The following is a 23,592-nucleotide window of genomic DNA, read 5'->3' as shown; positions in this document are numbered from 1 at the left end:
GAGAGAGAGAGAGAGAGAGAGAGAAGCTTTTTGGTTGGTTTTCCTGCAACTACGAGGAGATTAAGCAAAGATATAATCATAAAGTGAAAAGAGGCAGAAGTCCACACTCCTATATTGCTCTCATTTTCATCTCTCCTATTTGCTCTTGAAACTCTACTTGAGTTAAGCATCAGAGGAGGGTCCCCTAGTTGGACACGTCCCAGGGACTCCATGATCGTTCTCTGTAGGTGCGCATCATCTGCAGCACCGTGCAACTCTCTGCTAGCCCAACCGAGTAAAGAAGCTTCGTCCGTCAACTCGTTTATCCGTCGGATTGGATTTTGAGCCGCAACACATACTGCCAAAAGAAGTTTTTCATTTGCTTTCCCTTTCTGGTGATATATATATGTATTCCTCTTTTTTTTTTAACTAATTGCACGTTCTTGTTCAACAAGGAAAATACGCGTAGAGTGCATAACTTCTTAAAAAAGGGATGTAATCATTAAGTTAAATAGAAGGTATTATAGCTCTAATTAGATGATATAATGAGGATCACAATCAATCGTGCATCTGCTTATATAAATCTTGAAGGACGCGGCCCCCCTTAAAACTATCGCCTTTGGTCATGCAAAAGTAAGAGAGTGGGCTGCATTCGAGTCATCTCATCAAGGCCCACTCCAGAATAATTCTTGCCAACTAAACGGCACAGCTAGTAACAACCAACTCGGACCAGCAACCGATACCGTGACCAGCACGAATGGCCGATGTTGTTCTTGCTTGAGTTGCGTGCAACCGGTCATGGTGGGTGAACAGTTGGGGGTATCCCAAAAGTCTTTTTTTTTTTTTTGATGGGATTACCCCAAAAGTCATCTTATTCCCTAATCTGAGTCGGCCGGCACCAGCAGCAGTAAATGGTAAACCCGATCCAAACCGATCCTCAATTTTTTAAATCTGGATTGAACCCATCAAAGCCAGGACCCGATCAACCAGTCAATTCTCGAGTTATCCCTCCTTTTTTTTCTAGGGAAAAGTAAACTGTCGACTTTATTAGAAACAATATAACAATTTAAGCCTCGATAAATTAATGTAAAAATGGAGCTGCCATAGAAGATGTTTGGTAAAAAAATAAAGCTCATCAACAACAACAACAATCTAATAATACAAATTAACTCTAATGCAAAACTTATTGTATATATCAAAAAATCAAAGGGGAATCGAAAGAGATAGATTAGAGGGAAAAGAATTATAGATAACACTGGATTATTCAAATATTTAATGCAAGCATAGTCTAAGATTAATGACCTTAGATTGTTTCTCAAAAAAACAAACAAAAATTTAGTCTAAGCTATGACTTCTACATTTTAGGCTGTGGATAAATTCGTGTGCATCAGTCTGCATATCTTGATTTCTAAGTTTTCCTCGGCAGATCAATAATTCCTTTTCGTAAAAATATATGCAGAAATGGATATTGAAAATTTTTTTTTCAAAAAAAAAGGAGAAAGAGATAGCCAACTCCATGGCCGTTTACCCATTTTTAAATTTCTCTCCATGGAATGATCTTAGTTTAGATCGACGGGAAGACTATAGGTTGTTTTCACACCTCAAATAATAGGGTTCAATATTATTTGGTGATTGAAATAATGAAATGAAAAGAAAAAGGAAATAAAGATTAAAAGAATGGGCACCAAAGAGAATGAATGAGATTAACCAAAAAAGAATCACTCTTCATCAGTCTAATAACTCCATCCCTCCTTGACACATCAGATGGTTGATATAGTAAGGTAATAAGGATTTAAGGAAACATTCAGACTGGAAGAAAAAGTAGACAAGCTTTCATTCAACGTGACTTTATCATGAAGTCAATTCTATCAATAACTTTTCCTAGGAAGTTGCTTCTTGCTGTGGTAATTTTTGTGGGGATGAATTCTTGCATGACTAACTTCTCATTTTCCAAATTAGTCCCTATAAAAAAGTTAATTACAGCAAAAAAAAAAAATCACATACAGTCTCCTGTATGAGCGACAAATAGCCAAGTGTAATCCTTCGAAATGTCATATATAAATTAATTAATCAAATCTTAGTTGATCTAAATTTATGACCATTTTTATAGTTACATCGATGATTGACTAATTTTTATGTTTAGACGATGACCCTAGATTTTGCATTAGTGCGACATCGTAGGAACATCTTTTGTCAAAATCAGCTCCTAAAGGCCTACTTGGTCAAGCGATATCAGCAATCATCCCAAAGGCGGCCCATTCAGAGTATCGGACCCTGACTTGGCCCAATTCATTCTCCGTGTAGGAACGAAGAACAATATGATGACCATCGCCTTCTTTTCAGTCCAGCAAAGCACTTCGCCTTCGGCAGCTCAGCCTCGTTTGAAGGAAGCTTTCGAGGGTGCATAATACGTGATGCTTCTACAAGAATGTGGTCCTCAGAGCTCACTCGTCATCTTTCAACATTAGCGCTCTCTCTCTTTCTTCTTTCCATCAATCCATGTATGTTTCTCAAAGACCTACCCTCCCTACCCCACACGGCGTTACCGTATGGAGCTACCAGTGAATGCTGATGAAGAAAGAGAGAGGGACCACTGGACCAGTAATCTTTACGCCCCCCCTTCTCTCTCTCTCTCTCTCTCTCCAAAACTTTCTTCTTTACCTTGTAATCTCGTACTATATTAGGCTGCATATCTTGATTCCTGAAGTAAAGTTTCTGCAACCAGCGGAAGAACTTTATTTAGCGCCGGTGGGGCTCTCACTGGAGTGGATGGGGACAGCCACCGTCCCCTCGTAAAAGAGCATTGGGGTGGGCGTGATCTTTTAGAAGGCAGCACCTGCTTTTGAGGGTCTCCTTGGTGGACTCCCCACGCTCGAACCGGGCATGTGGGAGGATGCCTTTTGATGATGGGGACGTTAGAGCTTTGAATCAGGGAACCCGTACGTCCAATCCATCAACTCGCAGGTCTCATCATCATGTGTCGGAGTAAAAGGAGGGAGGAGAATCCTCTTCCAAAAGCTGAGTGCCAAAGTTGGTGACGGGAAAAGAAAAAAAATAAAGATTTGATTCCGTGGTCATTTGGGGAGTGGGAATAATATATCTCATGCGCATGGAGCCCTTTTAGTTCACACGTAGCCGGGCCGATGGCCATTTAGCGCTCTCATCATCTGAACTTCGGGGATGGTATAGACCTCTTGAACCTTATTCCAATCGGCAGTTCGGCATGGGTATAGGGAAAGCCAACTGGTAGGCTTTTATCGCAGCTATTCAAGCTTTTGCCCTTCTCCCATACCCAATAGGAATTTTCAATAATGTCGACGCCAGCGCTGGATATATATGACTTGGGTCTGATGGTTGGCTGCGTTTGGCGAAGGAAAAACTTTTGGAGGCCTATATCCCCTTTACCATTAGAGGGGACACGCTATTCCATGAAATAAATTCCTTCCTGATGTTTGGTTAACTATGCTCGGCGTATGCTGTGGGCCAGAGTAGTTATACTTGAAGGTGACTCAGCTATAGTAATTGACTCGGTTCAAAAATGCACGGACGATGTGTGTGGGTATCACCCTCTGTTTCGAAATATCCGGACCATGGTCCGAAATGGTGTGATTGTCTAGGCTAAATATGTATACAGAGAGATTAATAGAATTGCGGATTGAGTGGCCATGCGATTCTCCCTTATTGCCATGGGCATGGGGCAGAGCCAAATTATAAGGTTACCTATGTTAATTGGGCCAGCCCCAGTCCAAACTTGTTGGAATGGTTTGGAAAGTTTAGTAGCTGCATCTTTGCGTAGGCTAGACTTTGGTCCAAATTGAGCGTGGCTAGCCTCAAGGGAATGCTGCATAGATGCATCTAAAATTTAGCCTATGCTTTGTGCTAATCCGAACACCTGTTTTTCCGATTAAATTATAATAATGAAGTGTTGGTGCACGACAGTCTGGGGCTGCCTATGATATTAGGTAATATAAAAATGGCTCAATTTGCCATGGTTTGGAGCTTGGGGGCTATCGATCAATTATATTATACGAGTTTTCTTTTGCTTCAGACCTAACCAGTTGATGATCGGTGACCACATACTAGTAATACAACACGACCGGGGACCGGAATTAATAAATGAAACCCTAAACTTGGGAATATGGTTAGATGTCCATCAGAAATTGTCATTACGGTGGGCAAAAACCACATAAGCTTGTGGACCAAGGATACCTCAAACAGGGGATCCATAATTTATCTATAAGAAAGGTCAATATTAAGATAGTGCATGATTGACAATTTGACACCCATGAGGCACAGCTTTATAGATATGAACATCTAAAGAATATATAATTGGCGACAATATCATGCTGGTTGGTATAAGTCCATGTCATGTCCTCGAAGAATAATGTGGCTCAGCCATTTCTGCATCCACCCATGTTACAATGTCCTCGAAGAATAATGTGGCTCAGCCATTTCTGCATCCACCCATGTTACAAGGCAGGGGATCTCTTTGCAAGTGGCCAAGTCATGTTGCTTGGACCACAGGGTGGGTGGGGTTGGATGCGGAGAAAGTGGGAGGAGACATCGAACCCCCAGTTATCTAATCAGCACAAGGAGGGGTTGTCAACGAATGGGGACAATGATGGCTTCAGGGGTGAGAACTCAATGCCTCACATTTAAATCATAATTGTGTGAGGCAGGGGGGGATGCCTTTCGGATTATTAATGACCAAAAAAGAGGAAGGTGCAGCGAAAGGACAAGGGAGGCAGAAACGCCATCAAAGACGGGTGCGAATTGATAATGTGATACTCGAAAGCAGATTCCATTCAACGATAGATCATGTGATGGAGGACTTTGGCAAGAAAGTCATATATGGTATAGGGTATGCGACAACCGCTCCAAATTTCCACAGCTTTGTCCTTGACACGATAAATTTATGGCCAAAAGATCTACAGGGACAGTGATTTTGATTGCGCGTAGACAATTGAAGCTATGCACGCAACAACATCAGATAAAGATAAATTTAATTAGCTAGTGTTGAAGATCAGGGCTCGTCCTTGGTAGAAAGCCATCCTGATAAGCCACTTGGGAGTTGTTCTTCACCATGTCTTCTCCATACTCACCGCTCGGTAAACGTTTACATCATATGGATCGACGTAGAGCGATGGGGACTTGATTTATGGTTGAAAAATTCTTCCTTGTAAACAAAGAATTTAGAAAATCATCGAGTCCTTGTACAAATCAAGTATAATATTATTAACATATTTCGGTCTCCGTAGCCATAGGAACAAATCTTTGAGACTTGCTAAGCAAATAATAATGGCCTTCATGCTATTACAACAAAAGATAATAATAGGTCCATCAATCTCCAATCCAAGTGACCTCAAGTTTTTTTATTTTATTTTATTTTATTTTTGTTTCTTTTTCAATTCAATTCTAAGTTTTCTATTTAACTTAGTATATTCTATTACTTGAAGAGGGTGTATATATATGTATTTGATGACATCACATGAAAGGATATCGCATACTTTGACCTACAATTTCCAACTTGGCTATTGAAGGAAACTCAAAAGTCGTTCACATTTCTATATTATTGTTACTCCATTTACATATTGTTATATAGTTCTCTTGTGCATTAATTAATGTATATATATAATTATCATAAACTTATGTGATGCTCTCTTGTGCATCTGTTGTTGGTCTTACTTTTTGCTTGCAAAGATATACATACAAAATGAAACTTATCATAAGCCTAAGAAGTTAAACTACATGCTGGCATCAAGACTTAGCGAAGCAATCTTAATTGGCAAATGAAGACAAAAAAAAAGAAGAAAAGTTTGCGATATAAACTTGAGGTCTGGTTGAAGGAGAAGTATGTATTATAAATCAATAAACTTGAAATCACACAGCAAAACGGACAATATGTAAGGCTCAAAATGATGTAACAATGTTTGGTTGGGATTTGCCAAACCCCCATTCCATACCGGATGAATTTTTTTTGTAGGGAGGGGGGAGGAACATATATTATTTATTATATTTTTTTAAAATAATAGAAAAAAAGACAAAAGAGAAGAAGAGTGTAGAAGAATGGTTCCGTATGAGGAACCCTTTTTGAAAGTAAAGGTTAAGAGGTTAAAGAGTAAAGAATCATGCTGTGATGACCATCTTTGTCATGTATTATATGGTCTTTGCTCGTTTGGTATGATGCAGTCACAAATGCGAGAAATATTATAATATTTTCAACTAGGGGACCATGCTCGGGGAAAACAAAAACGAGACAAGGGGTCTCTTTCACACACACAGACACGTAACGAGTTATTTTTCTTTCAACGCAAAATAATTGAATTGAAAAAATGGTAACATTTTGAGCCATATACGAGCTAGTAATTATAATTAAACGTGGCAAAGTCCATAACGTGCAAGATGTACTATCCAAGCACCATTCCAAGGCCAAATTAATCTTCCAACCTTGAACACCACGCACGTCAATAAACTTCCAACCCTGGAAGCTTGACGATTCCAAGATGAAAACCCACTTGCAAATGGCGACGCAGGGAAGTCGATCATCACAGAGAAGACAGAAGCTTGCTGTCAAGTATCAAGCATAAATTTTGGTATTCCATATAATCCCGATGTTAGAGGCGCGAAAGATAAAAAACAGTCTTACGGCACGCGCGATCTCATGTCGACCGGGTCAAGATTGAAGTAAAAAAAAAATGATGGAAGGAGACGTGACATGAAATTTTTTTCTTTTACGAAAAGAATTTTCTGAAGAAGGAAGAAACGAGGCTGAAAGGTGAGAGAAGTTGGGAGGACGGCAAAGGTGACGACGTATCCGCAGCCATCTCCCTTCTGTTCCCCAAGTGGACCCGTCGGTGGGCGGGGGCCCACGACTCTAGAGAGGATGGGACCCACCATATCATCCGTAACGACAGTCGACAGCGGTACCTTGGGACGTTTCTGGACGCCTTCTTTCTCTCCCGAGGACGTGACTTGAGTGGCGGTGGTGGGCCCCCATTTAGAAGCTGGGACTGACTGCCTTTGTCCTGTGAAAGATGGGCCCATGTATTATTATAATATACGGACGGATGGATGGATGGGTGGGCCCATGTATTATTATAATATACTGCCTGCCTCTGCCTGTCTTTCTTTCTGTTCCATTCCTCGGTCACATCAGAATCCGACCTTTGCCTTATCTCGCTTCCTGGATTCGTTTTTCTTTCCGATGGTATCCGTCCCTTCCCCACATGTTTCCTTATCGTTTTCATATATCGGGACACCTCTCTCTCTCTCTCTCCTGCCAGCGGGCTCTGTTTAGGTGGGCCAAGGGGGCTTGCTGAGGCCCACAGCAGTTAAGGATGGATACTGAGGCCTTGGCTTGGTGGACAAAACTGCCGTGGGAGGGAGGGAAGCAAAGGAAGAGGAGGGTGATGGCGTGAACGTGTGATGGATGATGCGCTCTGTTTCGTTGGCTTCGGTTGCCTCAACGCCGACGGGGCCCACCACCAAATTTACAGAAGAGAGGAACAAGTAAGCTTGCTTTTTTTACTTTTAACTTCAAACGAATGGTTTTATATCCTGATTGGAACAAGCATAGGAGAGCACCAATAATGCTGATATCAAGGTCACGAAACTTGCTTCCTTTTGCAAAACTCTAATATTACCAACATGCCAACTCATAAAGGTTGCACCCGATATGAAGTTTTAATTAAGAACATGTTTTAATTAAGAGCAACTGTTGCAGATTGTCGATCGATTAAAGTAGGCTCGCTAGGATGAGTATTATATTGCATAAAAATAATTCTCTAGGTTGCAGCTCGAGCGAGGTGGCGGAAGACCAGTTCTTGTTTGGGCATGCGGTGGGGGCACGGTGGCAGCACGAGCGTTTATATTATAATATCGGCGTCTGAATCATTTTAGTATGCTGCATGGGGTAAAAGTTTGCTTGGAATGGATCTGGCTGTTGCTTTTTAGGGGAAAAAAATTATTAGCATCGAAATCTTTTGAGTTTATTATTATATTCTGTTGGAAGATATAATTATCCCTGGTCCCGCGATCAAACTTCAATTATAAATTCTGTCTATGATAATACTCCCACGTACCCACTGGCTATCATGGTTTCTTGCTTAGACTGGCCACCCAAATTATCCCCGAACTAAGAGATCAATAGGAAGTGGGAACAGGGGCAAATTGAAAAATAATATTTCCTCGCTTATATCAAAGTTTGGAGAGTGACGGTGAGATGGAACTTATAGCTAGGGAACAATTAATGGTCATGACGAAGAGTAACAAATAGACAAGGGTAAAGAATAAGGAGATTTTGGGTGGAAGATGGTGAGGCGAGCACAACTTGATGGACTAGGATAGCACGCACAAACCTACCATATATCTTCCATTCAGATCCACTTGGACCCATCACCTCCTTAGAATACATTATCCCCAGCAAACATCCTGCCGCCCCATAAAGAAAGGCCAGGAATGGTTGGGTTGAGAAATGTGCAGCCATCAAGGGAATAAATAAATAACAAGCCTACAAGTAATGCTTGGACTCTTTCGTCATAGATCCATCCAGTATGGGAACTTGGAAGTCTCGATCAAGCGATCGTGCCGATAGGTATGAGTTGTACGCGAACTCAACCGGGCTTTGACAGGTCGTGACAGAAGCAACCGACGAGTCGGACGAGGAATTGATGGGTCCCATGATGCCATCGCATGCATGTCCAGATGAAGCGGGAAGCTGCTTTGATCTTTCTCCAGCCACGTACCCCAACTCTATCAAAACTCAGAGAGTTTAGGGCACGCCTAGCAAGGTGACATGCAGCTATGACATTTCCTTATCGGATGGATGGTCATCAAATTGACCAGTCGGCACAAATAACCAAAGGTTCTACTCGGTTACGTGACAAATTTCTTTTGTATGATTGGTATCATACTGCCCTTCTTTCACTCATGGAGAATTGTTCTTTCTCCGCAAGTTTAAGCACGAGTTTTTTCAATCTTAGGTAACATCTTGCTTTTCTTAAATTCCATGTAATAATAGCTTAGAGTGCAAGGAATAACAAATAGCCAGCGACTGTTGGAGTGCAAAAATCAAAGACTCTATGTCAACTCTTAGTTAAGAAAAAAATAATATTTTTATCGTCAATTTTTTGCCCAATCAATTAAAGTAACCATCCCGGCCCACCCCTCCTTTTTTTTTTTTGGATTTATATAAATTGCAAATATGTTTTATTAAGCAGTTGCCATCGCGACTTACTATTTGCCAGCATACCAATCAAATCATTTTACTTTTATACAGATGATTCTCTTATTAGATTTTTGGGTAATGAGAGTGCAAATGAGTAAGCTCGACTCGATCTGACTATTATCAAGCTTGAATAGCTCGAACAGTTTTCATGCTTGAGTATATATACTTTTAGTAATATTATATTTTTATTCAAGGCATATATTATTAATTTAGTTTTTAAAAATATAATATTTATATATTCTAATATGCTTTAACTCTTAACTTTTAACCATAGCTTTTAAATATAACCAAGATTCAAATTAGAGCTCAAATACAGCTCGGTGGGTACTTGAGCCGAGTCGAGGTGATCTTCTATCTTGCTTTTTTTTTTTTTTGACCGCGCCGAGTTTAAACTTAAGTATTAAAGTTCATTTGATTTCGAGTCGAATTTCAAACCCAAATATTTTGAATAGATTCGAATATTTTTCAGCTGGGCTCGGTTCGAGTGCATCTTCGGACATTAACAAATAATTAAATTTAGTAATGTTTCATATTTTTATTTTTTTTATGATGATATAATTGAAAAAATAATTTATATTGAAAAGATGTGTGCATCATAAAATCAATGATTCCGGTTCCTTCGCCGAAATGATTCCGGTTCCTTCGCCGAAATCACATCCCAAGATCTACAATAATTTATCGGCCGTGTCTTATATGATGAGTTACTTGCTTGGGCCCCCAAGGCTAGAAGCCGCCGGGAAATTGGAGAGCGAGGGGTCCATGAGATTGATAGGAGGGAGGGAGAGAGAGAAGCGTTGTTCTTGTTCCGCGCTGCTACTTGCAAGAAGTCGAGGGCTGAGGGCTGAGTGCTGAGGCTGATAGGCTGTGGCCCACTTCATCCTCCCTTACGTGACGGTTGGGCTAATGTAAAGCACAAAACGACAGGCTCGGCCTCCCGGCCTGTCACCTTTCGGGAAAACCAATGGTACCTACTCACGCCAGCCACCGCAAGCCACTATTTCGGCTGGCCTCCCAATGAGCCATTAAAAAGCGCCCTCATGAGTTGCATCCCAAACTTCCAAAAAGTTAATACAGTTGGACCTCGTTTTCGGAGGTGGGCCCCCAGGTCTAGACCAATGCGGACGCGTATGCCCGAACAGGACAAGCCCAAGGTCAGAGTAAGGAAAGGAATCGCATGGCCTTGGTGGTCACCCACGGTGCCATGGTGATCATTCCAACCCACAGAAAGTAATGCTCGATGTCAGCTTGGGGATTAGGGGCCGGGGAGTGGGCCACCGCCTCTCACAGGTGCGCATGTGATGGCGCTTACAGCCCATGGTGGGGCCCTGACATCATGTGTTCCTTGTCATCAATTTCGGATCCCCTTTCCTAATCTCCAACGGGGGCCGGTTAATCTATGACATAAAGGCCCAACCACTCTTCTGCCATTCCTTCTCTGTATTTGCGATAGGATTCTCTTATTTAGTCGCCGGGAAAGAAAGAAAGAAAGAAAGCGAAGGCCTCTTTGGGCGATTTAGGCGACGTCGTAATCGTATCATTCGGAAGCATATCGCCACCAGCTCAAAAGGGGAGGAGGGCACGATATTCTAATCCGCACAAGTTGGCTCGTCGATGCCCTTCCACTTGAGTTCCTTGTTGGCTTTTCATTCTTCTCCGTTTTTAGTTTTTTAATTAATTTATTTTTTTTTCTCTCCAACCCTGGGATGCACAAATAGATTGAGTGATTGCACATTATCTGTTGCTAGAAGATCAGAACGACTCTGTACCATCTATTCTCGATGGACCTGTAGCAGTCATGGAATCAAACCGATACATTGTATAAGGACACCTCCAACCCAAGGCGCCCGATCGACATCCATAGGAAGATGGCTAATAAACCACAAATCCGCCCTTTGAATTGAGATTGGTCAGGACCGGTGGACTTTGGTTTTTAATCCGTCTCGCCAGTGAACTATATCAAATGCATTCCTTCGCGCACCTCGTTAATTTGTAGCTCGTAGGTACGCTCCATCGAATCGCATGGTTGCTACTTGATATCCCTTGTTTCAGGAGGTCTACAGGACATGCAGTTGTATCGATAGCAGGGGGTCGTCTATGTAACTTGCTGCATGGTAGCTTCAAACAACAAGGTACTCTTACGTTAAAGCAACTCCACTCATCGATCCATGCAGCAGAACCTGCACCTTTGCACGCGACGATGCTCCTTGAGCTTTTTTAATCAAGTCAATTTACATGAACCAATGATCATAAAACTAGAGAAAAGGGTGTCCATCTATCAAGGTCAGCAATGGTGGCGGTAAGACTGAAGAGCCAAAAATATTCCCTATGCGAGCAGTGAGTGATTGATGGACCAGCAAGCCTACCAATTTTTTTTTTTTTGGCCAAGACAGCAAGCCTACTTTCATGGAGTCCATTCAGCAAGTATTGCAAGATGTCAACATAAAGCACCAGACAACCTAGAAGACTAGGAATCTTCAACCTTTAGATGCGCTGAGAAATTGAAAACGTGTTGATGTCGTAAAACCCATCATATATGACCATTAGACACTGATCCGATTAAATGGTCCAACATTCAACATTTCTTCTGACCCGATTAAATGGTAGCCGGCCACCATCTTAAAGATGGCTACCGGACAATAAATCCTCCCTGTGAATTGAAATTGGTTCATGCCAAGTGGACCTAGGTATTTAATTCAAATAGCGATGTTTCTTTCAAGGAAAAAGCAAAAAAAAAAAACAAAAACAAAAACAAAACAAAAGAGACGAAACAAAAACTGGATAGCATTGTCATGATATGTCGATCATTTTCCATTAAATTGAATAACACTTGTCCAAGACATTGAAACCGGGATGCCTGCATGGATTAGATAAAATATATTTTCTTTTATTTCAAAACTTTGTTCTTTGAGGAAGGAAGAATGTAATAGGAATGCCGCTATCCGAGATTGAATGCCGGACCCGTTCTCCCTCAAAAAAGAATGCTGGACCTCTCCACTGTAAAGAGACATGCCAACTAATGCAGACGAAGCAGACTGCGATCTCGAGTTATCCTAATCTTCTTGGCCGAGGTGAATGGCCTTATAACGTCGGTAATTGGCCAATGTGCTATGCTGGTCGGTCCCGTTCCGAAATAACATAAAATATTATTGGAGTTGTACAATTTTTTTGGACGAGATTCAATGCCCGGCCATCCTCCATTGACCTAACCCCGCTGGGCGTTGGAGCACGGAATGTGGCAGACGCTCGCGAGCCACACATGGCCAACTTCAGATCAACTTCCTCGCTTCGTGTCGAAGCTCTTTGCCTCTGCTTAATTAATTAGTTTTTCACCTAAGACAATCCCTTTTGGAGCTGTTCAGCCGGTTGGCATTCACCATCACGTTCCGTATGAGGATTTGAGCCACAAATATTGTATAAGGGGCGTGTGATTATAAAAAAAATACAGAAACTCTCTACATAAGAGTCCATTTCCTGGAACTCAACCAAACGGTGACGCACGCTGTAAAGTCAAGACCCACGAGCCTTGAAGTAGTTGTATCTCTCCATCCAAATCTCCAAGAGCCACATCACTTGTTTGTCCCTTCCCCCACCACCCAAGCTTAGCTTCTTTTACTCTTCTTCATATCATGTTGGAACCAAGCTAAGGCCATTGGAAAGGTTCAACTTATAACAGCAGTTGGCAGGAATAAGCTTTATATATTAAAGATAGATATTGATGAAATAAAAAATATAGATAAAACTTAATAAATAAATATATTTTTAAAAAATAGCTGCTGAGCCTTTTCAGTGGCTAGAGTGCTTTTGCGTGCACAGCCCGGCTCGCCGAACCAAGCGCGTGCGTATGTATACAGTAAGCTGTACGCAGTCCAAAAACTCACATATCCATCTAAATATTATTAGCTCAAGAAGTATTAAATAAAATTCTACGTTTTACGAAAGAATATATATATATATATATATATATATATATATATATATATATATATATAATTCTATTTGTAATAAGGACAGGTAGACATTTAAAAGAGGACAAGTAGATCTCCATGCCTCCTATTTGGAAATAAAAAAGCAACCGAGCATCCGCAGGAATACTCAAAACATAATGCAAATAATAAGGACAAGCAGATATTTAAAAGAATGCAAAAGAAAGGAGAGACCCTTTTTTTTTGACGGTGACGGTGATAAAAGTCTGGGTGCCACGACACGTCAGCTCCAAACCACCCTCCTCCCCATGATTCACCCGAAAGGCGCGTCAAAAGCTGACTAAGGTTAGAGAGAGAGAGAGCGGGTTAGAGAGAGAGAGAGCGGGTTAGAGAGAGAGAGAGCTCTAGCCTCCCCACCCCGAATATTGATTCACCCCGATGAAACGAAGCAGAAGCCCTGTTAGTTCTAAGGGGTTGCTTCGCTCGGCCTCCCCCGGGAGAGGGATTGGTTCTTTGAGGAAGGAGAGGTCGGGGGGTAGCCGCCGCTGGAGGAGCAAGAGCTCCCCTCCGCCCCTCTCGGCGGTGCTTGGTCGGCCTCCTAGGGCGGAGCGGGAGTCCAAAGGCGGTGGTCCCTCTCGGCGGGTGGTGATGGGGGCGACTGGGAAGACCCTGGTCCGGTCCCTCTCTGTGACGGCGTTGGCCCCGGAGCTGGCAGTTGATCAGGCGGCACGGCTGGCAAGGAAGAAGGTAGGGCCGTGTCCTTTGGTGGGGATGGGGGGTGCGGTTGGGCCGCTCGACCAACCTCCGTCTGCGGTGGCCACAGCTGTACAGGTGGATCGGGGTAAGCTCCCTGTGCTGCCGGATATGGGAGAGTCCTCCAGACCCTGTGGTGTGGGGGGTGGCCAGAGCGAGGACTCAGGTAGCAGACTGCATAGAGGGCCGGTGCTTCCTGCACCAGAGCGAGGAATGGCGTTGGGCCAGGAGGTTCAGCCGGAGGCTGGTGGTGCTCATCTCCGAGCCTTGGACCAACTGAAGACTGCTGTGGAGAGGGTGCATACAGGAGTATCGGCATCGGCTTGTGACGGACCTGGGAATGAGGTGGTGGTTCGTGTAGGGTGTCCCGTGCCGGAGACCAGTGATGTTCCCCTCTGTGCCTTGGATCAATTGAAGGGTGTGGTGAGGAAGGTGAACAGAGGAGGATTGGTTAGTGAGGGAGCTGAGAATGAGGTGGAGTTTCATGAGTGCAACCCCGGGATGGTGGGTTGTGATATTACCATGGGTGAACAATGAAGGTCCTCCTATGGAATTGTCGAGGTGCGGGGAAGCCCTCTTTTGCCCCGGCGTTCCGGAGGTTTGTGCTACAGAACAGACCGGAAATTTGTATTCTATTTGAGACCCGTTTATCGGGTAGGAGCCTTCAGAAGGCAAGGAGAGTGCTCCCTCGGTCATGGGGATTCTATGCAGTGGAGTCCCGTGGATTGTCGGGCGGGATAATTGTCACGTGGAGGCTGGAGTCGTGTAGATTGGATCTGTTTCATGTTTGTGGCCAAGAGGTGATCCTGGTGATCTCGGAGGGCACAGACGATCCCTGGGTTCTTGCGGCGGTGTATGCGAGTACTGACTTCAGGGAGAGGCGACGGTTGTGGGAGGAGACATCGCAGTTGGTTGCTCAGGGCTTCCCTTTTCTGATGGCGGGTGATTTTAATTGTATTGTCGACCCTCAGGAGAAGATGGGGGGTAAGCCTTTCTCCCACGAGAGGAAGGTTAAGGAATTCGAGGATTTTTTGACTACAAATGGGTTGATTGACTTGGGATTTACAGGTCCAAGGTTTACATGGTGCAATAATCAACAGGGTCCGGCCAGGGTTTGGGAGAGACTTGATAGAGCTTGTGCGACAGCTGGATGGGTCCAGAGGTTCCCGGATCATCGCGTTTCTCACTTACCCAGGATTGCATCTGATCACTGTCCCTTGTTGATGAGCACTGATGCCTTTGTTCCGGTGCACCCCCCATTCAGGTTCGAGAAGATATGGCTCTCTTACCCTCGTTCATGGGAGATGGTCAGGGAGGCGTGGAGCACTCCAGTGAGGGGTGATGCCATGTACCGGGTGTCCAGGAGGTTGGAGTTGGCGAGGAGGAGGCTGAGGAGATGGAATCGAGAGGAGGTGGGAGACATTTTTAGGAGGATTGAGGAGTCAGAGGAGGCCATTGTTAGGTTACAGGATCAGGAGGCTCGCGGAGGGGGTCTGTCAGATGAGGATGTGGGGGAGCTTAGATCCTTACTTGCTCTGCATGATGGTCTACTTAGACAGCAGGAGATTTTTTGGAGACAGAAGGCAAGGGTTCAGTGGATCATGGAGGGGGACAGGAATACCAGGTATTTTCACCAGGCGACAGTGATTAGGAGGAATCAGAACAGGATCAGATTTATTAGGGATGAGGAGGGGCAGCAGTCGGAGGAGCCGGAGGTGATACAGAGGATTCTGGTGAGCTTCTTTAGGAGCAGATGGACAGAGCAGACTGGTGTAGCGAGCCTAGCAGATATTCCTCCGCCAGGGGAGTTGGTCACAGAGGTGGAGAACTCTGATTTGATTAGACCGGTATCAGAGAGGGAGATCAGGGAGGCGGTGTGGTCCCTCGGAGGGGACAAGGCGCCGGGGCCGGATGGGTTCCCACCGGTGTTTTTTCAGCGATATTGGATGATAGTAGGACGGGATGTGACGGCAGCTATACAGCAGTTCTTCAGTAGAGCAGTGATGGCGGCTGAGTGGCAGAGGACCTTCATTGCCCTGATTCCGAAACGACAGGATGCTACGGAGCCGAGTCATTTCCGTCCGATCAGCCTTTGTACGACCTTGTACAAGGTGACGACGAAAATTCTCGCTATCAGATTGAGGGGGGTGCTCCCCAGGCTTATATCCCCGGAGCAGGAGGCTTTTTTGGAGGGGCGGAGTATATCGGACAATGTACTCATTGCTCAGGAGTTTATGTTTGATCTTAGCAGAGCTCCGATGAGGAGAAGCTTGATGGGGGTCAAGCTTGATATGGAGAGGGCTTATGACAGGATGAGGTGGGACTTTGTGCAGCAGTCCTTGCGGTTGTTTGGGGTGCATGAGACATGGATCAGGTGGGCGATGAGCTGCATCAGGGGGCCCTCTTTTGCTCTTTTGGTGAACGGTTCGCCCTCCCGTTTCTTTTCGTCGTCTGGGGGTTTGCGTCAGGGTTGTCCCCTTTCTCCATTGCTGTTTATTATTTGTGCGGATGCATTGTCTAGATTCCTTGCGGCAGGCAGTGATGAGTCAGGAGCTGGACAGACCGGTGGAGGGAGCAGTGGCGATCTCCCATCTGTTATTTGCTGATGATTGTATGCTTTTAGCCAGGTCCACGAGACAGTCGGCTCGAGTTATAGATCAGATTCTTCGGGATTACTGTGCTCTGTCTGGGCAGCAGGTCAATTTGGACAAGTCCGCTGTTATCTTTAGTCCGAAGACGCGCGGGGCGCTGAAGCGTTCTATACTGGAGGTTCTAGGAGTAGGAGAACAGGGGGGCATGATGTCTTATTTGGGGGTACCTTTATGTGGTCGTCGTCTGAGGATTAGGGACTGTGTGTCCCTTGTGACTAGCGTCAGACGGAGACTGGAGGGCTGGCAGTCCCATTCATTGTCTATGATGGGGAGGATCGTACTGGTACGCTCTGTACTTTCATCTGTTCCTATTTATCTTTTATCCCATGTCGATATTCCGGTGTCGGTCTTGAGGTCCCTTGAGCAGTTGTTCAGGGAGTTTATCTGGGGGAGGAGGAGTGGCAGAGGCGGGATCCACTTGGTGGCCTGGGAGAGTGTTTGCCAGCCGACCAGTGCCGGGGGGCTGGGAGTGCAGTCTTTGATGACGAGACGGGAGGTGTTAGCGGCGAGGCATGTTGCCCGATTTGTGCTTGAGCCAGAGAGTATGTGGTCCTCATTGATGAGGGCCAAATATGGTGTCTTGGTGCCTGGGGGGCGGATGGAGCGTCACCTCTCTCCTACATGGCGAGTGATGTGTGCCAGGGCTATGGTGGTACTTCCGGAGATCAGATGGGTGATTGGTGACGGGCACTCGATAGATGTGCTGGAGGATAGCTGGGTGACTGATTGGCCGATTTGTCGTCTGCCGACCATGGTGGACTCTGCGAGACTAGCCGGGTGTAGGGTCAGGGATCTGCTGGATTCTGAGGGGAGTCATTGGAGGGTGGGGCTGATCAGGGAGGTGTTTGGTGAGCAGTTGGCGGAGATGATTTTGGCCTTGCCTATTCCCTCTGGAGGGGTGTCGGATAGGCTGCTTTGGACTCCGACGGGGCGGTCGCGGGTGAGGGCCAGGGATCTTTGTGCATTGTTCTGCAGGACGCCAGCGCGACAGATTGAGGGAGGATGGATTTGGAGATTACGGATTCACCCACGGGTGGCACTATTCATCTGGAAAGTGGCGTGGGGATGTCTCCCGACGAGGAGTTTGCTTGTTCGGCGTGGTATGGGGGTATCTCAGTTTTGTGAGACGTGCGGTGATATCGTAGAGACTATTGAGCATGTTCTCTTATTGTGCCCTAGAGCTCGACAGATTTGGCAGTGCTCTTCGGTTCCCCTGATTGATGCGGTAGTCTCGACACAGGATCTGCTGCGGATGCTGAGAGATTCCATGTCTAGACCCAGGTTGGCAGCAGAGGGGATATTGAGGGCGTACCTGTCTTACCACATTTGGTTGGATAGGAACGCAGGCATATTTGAGGGGAGACGGGGGCTTCCGAGGATGGTGGTGGACAGGGCGGCGCGACATGCGAGGGAGGTTATGGTGGCTGCCACTGAGTTTTCTTCTGGGATGGCCAGGGACATCTGGGGTTCTCCTTTCGCTGTTTCAGCGCCCCTGTTTGTTACTGTCTCTTGGGTTCCCCCACCCCTTGGCTATCTCAAAGTAAACTTCGATGGCAGTAGGTCATTAGACGGGTTGACTGGAGGGGTCGGCTTTGTGATCAGGGATCACGGTGGTAGATTGGTGGCTGCAGGTGGGCGTCGGACACCTGGGATTACAGTTGTTGGTGCGGAGCTACGGGCTGCTTGGGAGGGGTTATCCTATGCCAGGCAGGTTCTTGGCGTCGAGAGGGTGTTCCTCGAGGGAGACTCTGCGGTGGTGATCGATTGGATCCGGGGGGCGGACAGGTACGGCGACGGTCACCCCCTCATTTGGGAGACTCGGAGGATGGCTCAGACGATGGTCGGTTTCCAGATTGGTCATGTGTTTAGAGAGGCGAACAGGGCCGCAGATTGGGTCGCCTCTTTTGTGGCCCGGCATTCCGGGGATGTTTTGTGGACGTCTACTGTAGACGCTCCTTCTTCTCTGTTGTCTTTTATTTCTACGGACATGGCAGGCTGTACTTATGTTAGATCTATATGATTGAGTAGCCGTTTTTTACCAAAAAAAAAAAAAAAAAAAAAAAAAAAAAAAAAAAAAAAAAAAAAAAAAAAAAAAAGCTGACTAACTTGTGCACGACCCGGGAAATTATAAGGGAAGAACGAGCCAATATGGCGACCCTTGGTGTTCGGCAACAGCAATTTCCAGATCCATAGATGCCCTCAGCGTGACAGAAACGCAACGCTTGCGTTGCATACTTTGTTTAAGAGATAAAAAGGCCGTGCTGTTTTACCGGGAACTATTTATAGCTTATATATGGATCATAGATAAAGTTAGGCCGATTATTACTGTCGACAAGCATCTTTTGACACCACTGTGAGAGAAAGTACACGTACATCATGCAGGGTTCCTGTTTATGGTAAGGCGCGGAAATGGAATGCGAGTGGGAAGGTGGCAGGGGGCGAATAGGGTCAAGATACGATATGATTTGCGGGAACAGTACGAATCTTAACGTTTTCGGGGAAAGGGATAAGCATCAGAGATTTTTACAGCGGAGGTAGTGGGAAAAAGGGAGAAAGAAAAGAAATTAAAGGCAGGAGGTGGTAAGAGAAGAGGGGCAGTTTGTGCTGGCTTTTGGGTTGCCTCGTTTGACCCAACCCATTCATCACGGTGTCGGTCACTCTCATATCATATCTTCTGGGCTCGTTCCGTCCCGGTCGCGGCGGTCTTTCCAAAGCCGGAGGCCGCGGCTTGACCGGCAAGTCCTCAAGCGTGCCTCCACTCCATTGGCGCATTCTGCGAACTGCCAGCCGCCCACACACCTCTTCTGTTAGCACCACCCTTTCAGCGGGAGGCAATTATTTACTTTTATTTACTGCAGCACCAGAGGGGACGCAGCGGCGGCAGCGGCAGCAGCGGCAGCGGGCCATCAACTCCCCAAGCGAGGGAGAGTAAAACAAAGATACCAGGAGAAACTGACTCCACAACAGGAGCAGCCTCTGCAAGGGAAGAGAGGTGAAGGGAAGAGACGTCTCTCTCTCCCCTCTCCAAAAAGCGATAGAAGTGGCTCGTTTGTACCAAAAATAAAAATAGAAGATGGCTAGCTAGTACGGAAACTTTGGGAAAAGAGACCCATTCATCAGAGAAGTGGGTCCCGCATTTTTTATATATACGCACACCCGAGTTACTCCAAGTCCCATCACTATTCTAAGAGTGTAGAAGTAAGAGTGAGCGCCTTGGATTGACGAGGGAATTAAGGGCAGTTTTATAGCCGCCGGGGGGGGGGGGGGGGGAGGGGGGGAAGAGGTGGAGCGGGGGGACACTGTTGTCAGGGGCCGTTGGTCACAGGACCGGACACTAACAGCGCAGCGGCCTGGCCCTAGTCATATAGCAGTGCCAGTGGGTGGTATTGCTAAACATAACAAAAGCATACGGAAAACAGTAGATAGAGGTGGAGGCTGACCGAGAAATTATCTACGGTGTGTGTGGTTGAAGGAGGAGGGGACGGACGGAGGACGCCGCTATCCCTTTCTTAGCTTGCTCACGGGTCATGGGACCCAAGATGGCGGGGTGACGGTAAGTGGGTGGACCACATGGCGGGTTCCGTAGTGGCCAAGGCACGAAGGCGTGGGACGCCGGCCGTGCCGGAGCCGGCGGTGACGTGGATGTGTTGGGTTTTCCCAGGCTGGTCTGTCCGGCCGCACGACCCTTTTAATTGCTCCCGTCTCTTCCCTCTAACTCTTCGCACCCAACGTCCCCCTCCCAACCCCCACACCCACGTACTTCTGCTTTTTTTTTCTTTCTCTTTTTTGTGAAACTTTACTGCTACTTTTCCTCGCACTCGTTTCCCGCTAGAAACATGAAAAACTTCGGCAAGTCACACGGCTCGTTCTTTTTTTCACCTTACATCTCGATCCATTAATTAGGTCCATCCCTATCTGTACTCTGCATCATAAAATTGGATTGGGTCACGTTATTTCCACTGAATACGGAAGGTGCCTAAGATGTCACGACCGAGCGAGCTCCTCGGGTGGGGTAGTTAATGTGGTCCAGCGCTGCAGGGCGTGGATGCTGTTGACAGTATGCAGGAGTGGCAAGCTGGAAGCATGGCGATGGAAAGGGAAATGACGTGACGAAGGAAGCGGTAGTAGAAGGTCGAAAACTTTGGCCAAAATTAGCTAATTAACTTTAAGAGTAACGTAAAAAATCAGTCACCGTGATGTTTTTCAGGGTAAACCGTCCCTGTGATTCCGGAACGAGCTGGTGGCGGATGAACAATAAGGGGGCCTGCTCTGTAATCACGCATCCCATACTGTTCCGTCGTCTTCTGTCATGTCTCAGCCATCATCCACATATGCATGTATCGGACGGACGTTATGCATTCACGTAAATGGAAAGCAGCTGCAGCTATTTTCTTTTTAAAATATCTATTTCCAGCTGAAATCTCTAAGAAATTACCTTCCAGAATCTGCCTCTCTTTGCAGCCGCTTTAATTAGCAAATACCAGTAAAATATTCAACAAACTGGAAAAGAGAAAGATAATAATTAAATTAAAGAAAAAAGCAAAATCAAGTAAAGAAAGTTGGAGATACCCGGCCCCAGCCTTAGCGCCCGTATCTGATGTGCATTGTCCCGTTTCGGTTGACCGTCCGCTGCCGCGGCTCCCTCATTTATCCATGGGCGGACAGAGTAAATGCCCCCTCCATATAAAATGGCAGAACCATCCCCCCCCCCCCCCCCTTCTCGTTCTCGGCCGTCCCTTCCATTAATTTATTAGTTTCCACGAGAAAACGTGAAACAATTACCAGTCCGTTCGTTTTCCGATCCCCGCCCTCCGCCCCCGGGCCCAACCTGTTTGTTTCTTAATTCGCGCACCGCACCTGCTGTCATACGTGTCCATCACCCATCCCTATATAAATACGACCCTCATCTCCCCCCCCCCCCACGTCATTTCATCCTCCCCTCAATCCCCGCTCCCGGAAGACTCAACGGACCGCGTTAGACCGAGCGATCGCATGGGAGGAGCAGGAGCAATGGCTGTGCAAGCCCAGTATCCATCCAACGCCCTCTCCGCGGATTTCCGGGCCAGGTGAGAGCCCGCCTGCCCCCAGATTCGTTATTTTAGGAGCGCTTCTTTTGTCTTTCCTCCCTGACAAGTCTTTCTTCTCCAGAGCTCGCAACAATGTCCAGATGCCCCAAGATCGCAATCCCCACCCCCACCAACTCGGGACTCTCCCCGGCATCTACAGCTATCTCGGTGAGCCATCCCGAACCCCAGCTCCTTCTTGTTCCCCTTCACCTCCGAGATCATCTGCTCATTGAACGGCTGTGATTGGATCAGCAGGGCCGCAGCAGGGCTTTAATAACTTGACCGTGTTCAGCGATCCGACGAGCGAGCTGACGTGCAACGCCTCCGGTACCCGGAAGCGGATGCGAGATGAGGAGCCCATGGCGCCGCTCCCTCCAGACCCCGACCGCAACGCCCTCGCCGTCTTCCGAATCCCTGGTCTAAATCTCGCCGCGCTTCCGTCGAAGCCTGACAACACTGCCGTAGCCACCGCCGGCGCTCGCTTGTCGCACGAGCAGAGCCGCTTGCTCGACTCCGCCGGGACTTCTACTAGCGGGCGTCCCGCCGCCGCCTCGCAGCTCGCTGTCTCCCCTCTTGCCCAGGAACTCACCTTCCATCTCTACCAGCAGACCATTGAGATCGACGCCCTCCTCCGCCTCCAGGTACCGGATCCCATCCCCCTCCCCTGTCTCTCTTTTTCTGGATAGAGTCCTGTACTGGTCTAATTTCGTCTGATGTGATGTGATTACTAGAATGAAAGGCTTCGATCGGGATTAGAGGAGGTCCGGAAGAGATATTGCCGGGTGTTGGTGTCGGCGGTGGAGCAGCGGGTGGCGAAGCGGCTGAGGGAGAAGGAGACGGAGCTGGAGGTCGCGACCCGCCGGAATGCGGAGCTGGAGGAGAAAGTAAGGCAGATGAGCGCCGAGAACCAGATCTGGTTCAACGTCGCCAAGAACAACGAAGCCGTGGTTAATAGTCTTCGGACGAGCCTGGAGCAGGTGCTCCTCCAGAACGTCGCGTTCACCGCCCCCGTGACCGGCAACCAGGGCCGCGAGGGTTACGGGGACAGTGAGGGGCCGGTGGCGGCGTTCCCGGCTGACGACGCGCAGTCGTGCTGCTTCGAGGAGGGGAGGAGGGAGGCAGAGGCGACGGCGGCACGGGAGAACGAGGAGCTCCGTTTGCGGAGGGGGTGCAAGGCGTGCCGGGACAAGGACGTGTGCGTTCTTCTGCTCCCCTGCCGGCACCTTTGCTTGTGCGTGGCCTGCGAACCGAAGATCGACACGTGTCCCATCTGCCACTCCGTGAAGAATGCTTCCCTCGAAATTTTCCTATGCTGATCCCCGCGGGCGTTATCTCTTCTGGGTCCGTCTCGGCCGTCCGATGGGGTGAACCAACGATCTGGAATCGTCTGTGAAGCTTTTTCTTTTATTTTTTTCCGCGTCTTTTCTTCTTCTTTTTTTTTGTGAACTCTCTTTTGCCAATGCTCTCCGATGCATGCTGTACCGGAGTGTTCCGCTGCTACTGTAAGGAAAACTTCTCGGTAAAGTTTTCTTTTTTTTTTTTTTATCGACCAAAAAAGTTCTATTTTTTATTCAAAACACTCCGTAATTTTCTCTTAAGAGTGCTGAAACTGCTCGTGAGAGTTTTATGAGCCACACTTCATTCAGTAGGTAGTTTATTACCCGATGTATTGCGTCGAGGGCGGTTGGAATTTGAGGAAAATATGGGTGCCTAATTGCTTGGCTGAGGTGGTCAGCTACGTTGTCAGTCTTAGCAGTCGGGGTCCCCCCAAGAGGTTTAATATTTATACCGTGGATTAGTTATCGGCAAGTGCGTACAAGCGTCGAAGAAACCTACGCTTTGGAACTAGATACATTATTATCAATTATCCCAGATTGCTAAGTTTTATCATCATATATTCCTGACTGGGTTCTTGTAATTGTGCATTACGTGGATGATCACGATATGCTTGTATTAAAAATATCGCCAAGGGAAAGATCTCGCGGGAGATGGTG

The 23,592-nt window shown here is 46.6% G+C and overlaps 1 protein-coding gene across 2 annotated transcripts; it reads left to right on the top strand.

Annotated features, from left to right (window-relative positions):
* Window positions 1-21,435: 21,435 nt before the first annotated feature.
* Window positions 21,436-23,196, top strand: LOC103712804 (putative BOI-related E3 ubiquitin-protein ligase 3). Of its 2 annotated transcripts, none has more exons than XM_039133476.3 (4): window positions 21,436-21,598; window positions 21,681-21,766; window positions 21,851-22,239; window positions 22,330-23,196. In XM_039133476.3, the coding sequence occupies exons 1-4, from the start codon at window positions 21,525-21,527 to the stop codon at window positions 22,912-22,914; spliced, it is 1,134 nt and encodes a 377-aa protein (XP_038989404.1). In that variant the 5' UTR covers window positions 21,436-21,524; the 3' UTR covers window positions 22,915-23,196. The 2 variants fall into 2 exon arrangements, with proteins under 2 accessions (XP_038989404.1, XP_038989405.1); XM_039133477.3 differs by having other exon boundaries at window positions 21,439-21,598; window positions 21,854-22,239.
* Window positions 23,197-23,592: the final 396 nt, after the last annotated feature.

This window comes from Phoenix dactylifera, chromosome 4 (genome assembly GCF_051530095.1).
Source record: "Phoenix dactylifera cultivar Ajwa chromosome 4, Ajwa_hap1_PhDact_Kaust_v1.1, whole genome shotgun sequence".
Taxonomy (NCBI): domain Eukaryota; kingdom Viridiplantae; phylum Streptophyta; class Magnoliopsida; order Arecales; family Arecaceae; genus Phoenix; species Phoenix dactylifera.
This window is presented reverse-complemented; position numbering and strand designations above follow the sequence as displayed.

What these genes read in the sequence shown, in the direction of transcription:
- LOC103712804 (XM_039133476.3), top strand. Translation starts at nt 21,525, where the DNA reads ATGGGAGGAGCAGGAGCAATGGCTGTGCAAGCCCAGTATCCATCCAAC. An exon ending in CGGCATCTACAGCTATCTCG is followed by an intron (nt 21,767 to 21,850) that starts GTGAGCCATCCC and finishes TGATTGGATCAG; the next exon opens with CAGGGCCGCAGCAGGGCTTT. An exon ending in ACGCCCTCCTCCGCCTCCAG is followed by an intron (nt 22,240 to 22,329) that starts GTACCGGATCCC and finishes TGTGATTACTAG; the next exon opens with AATGAAAGGCTTCGATCGGG.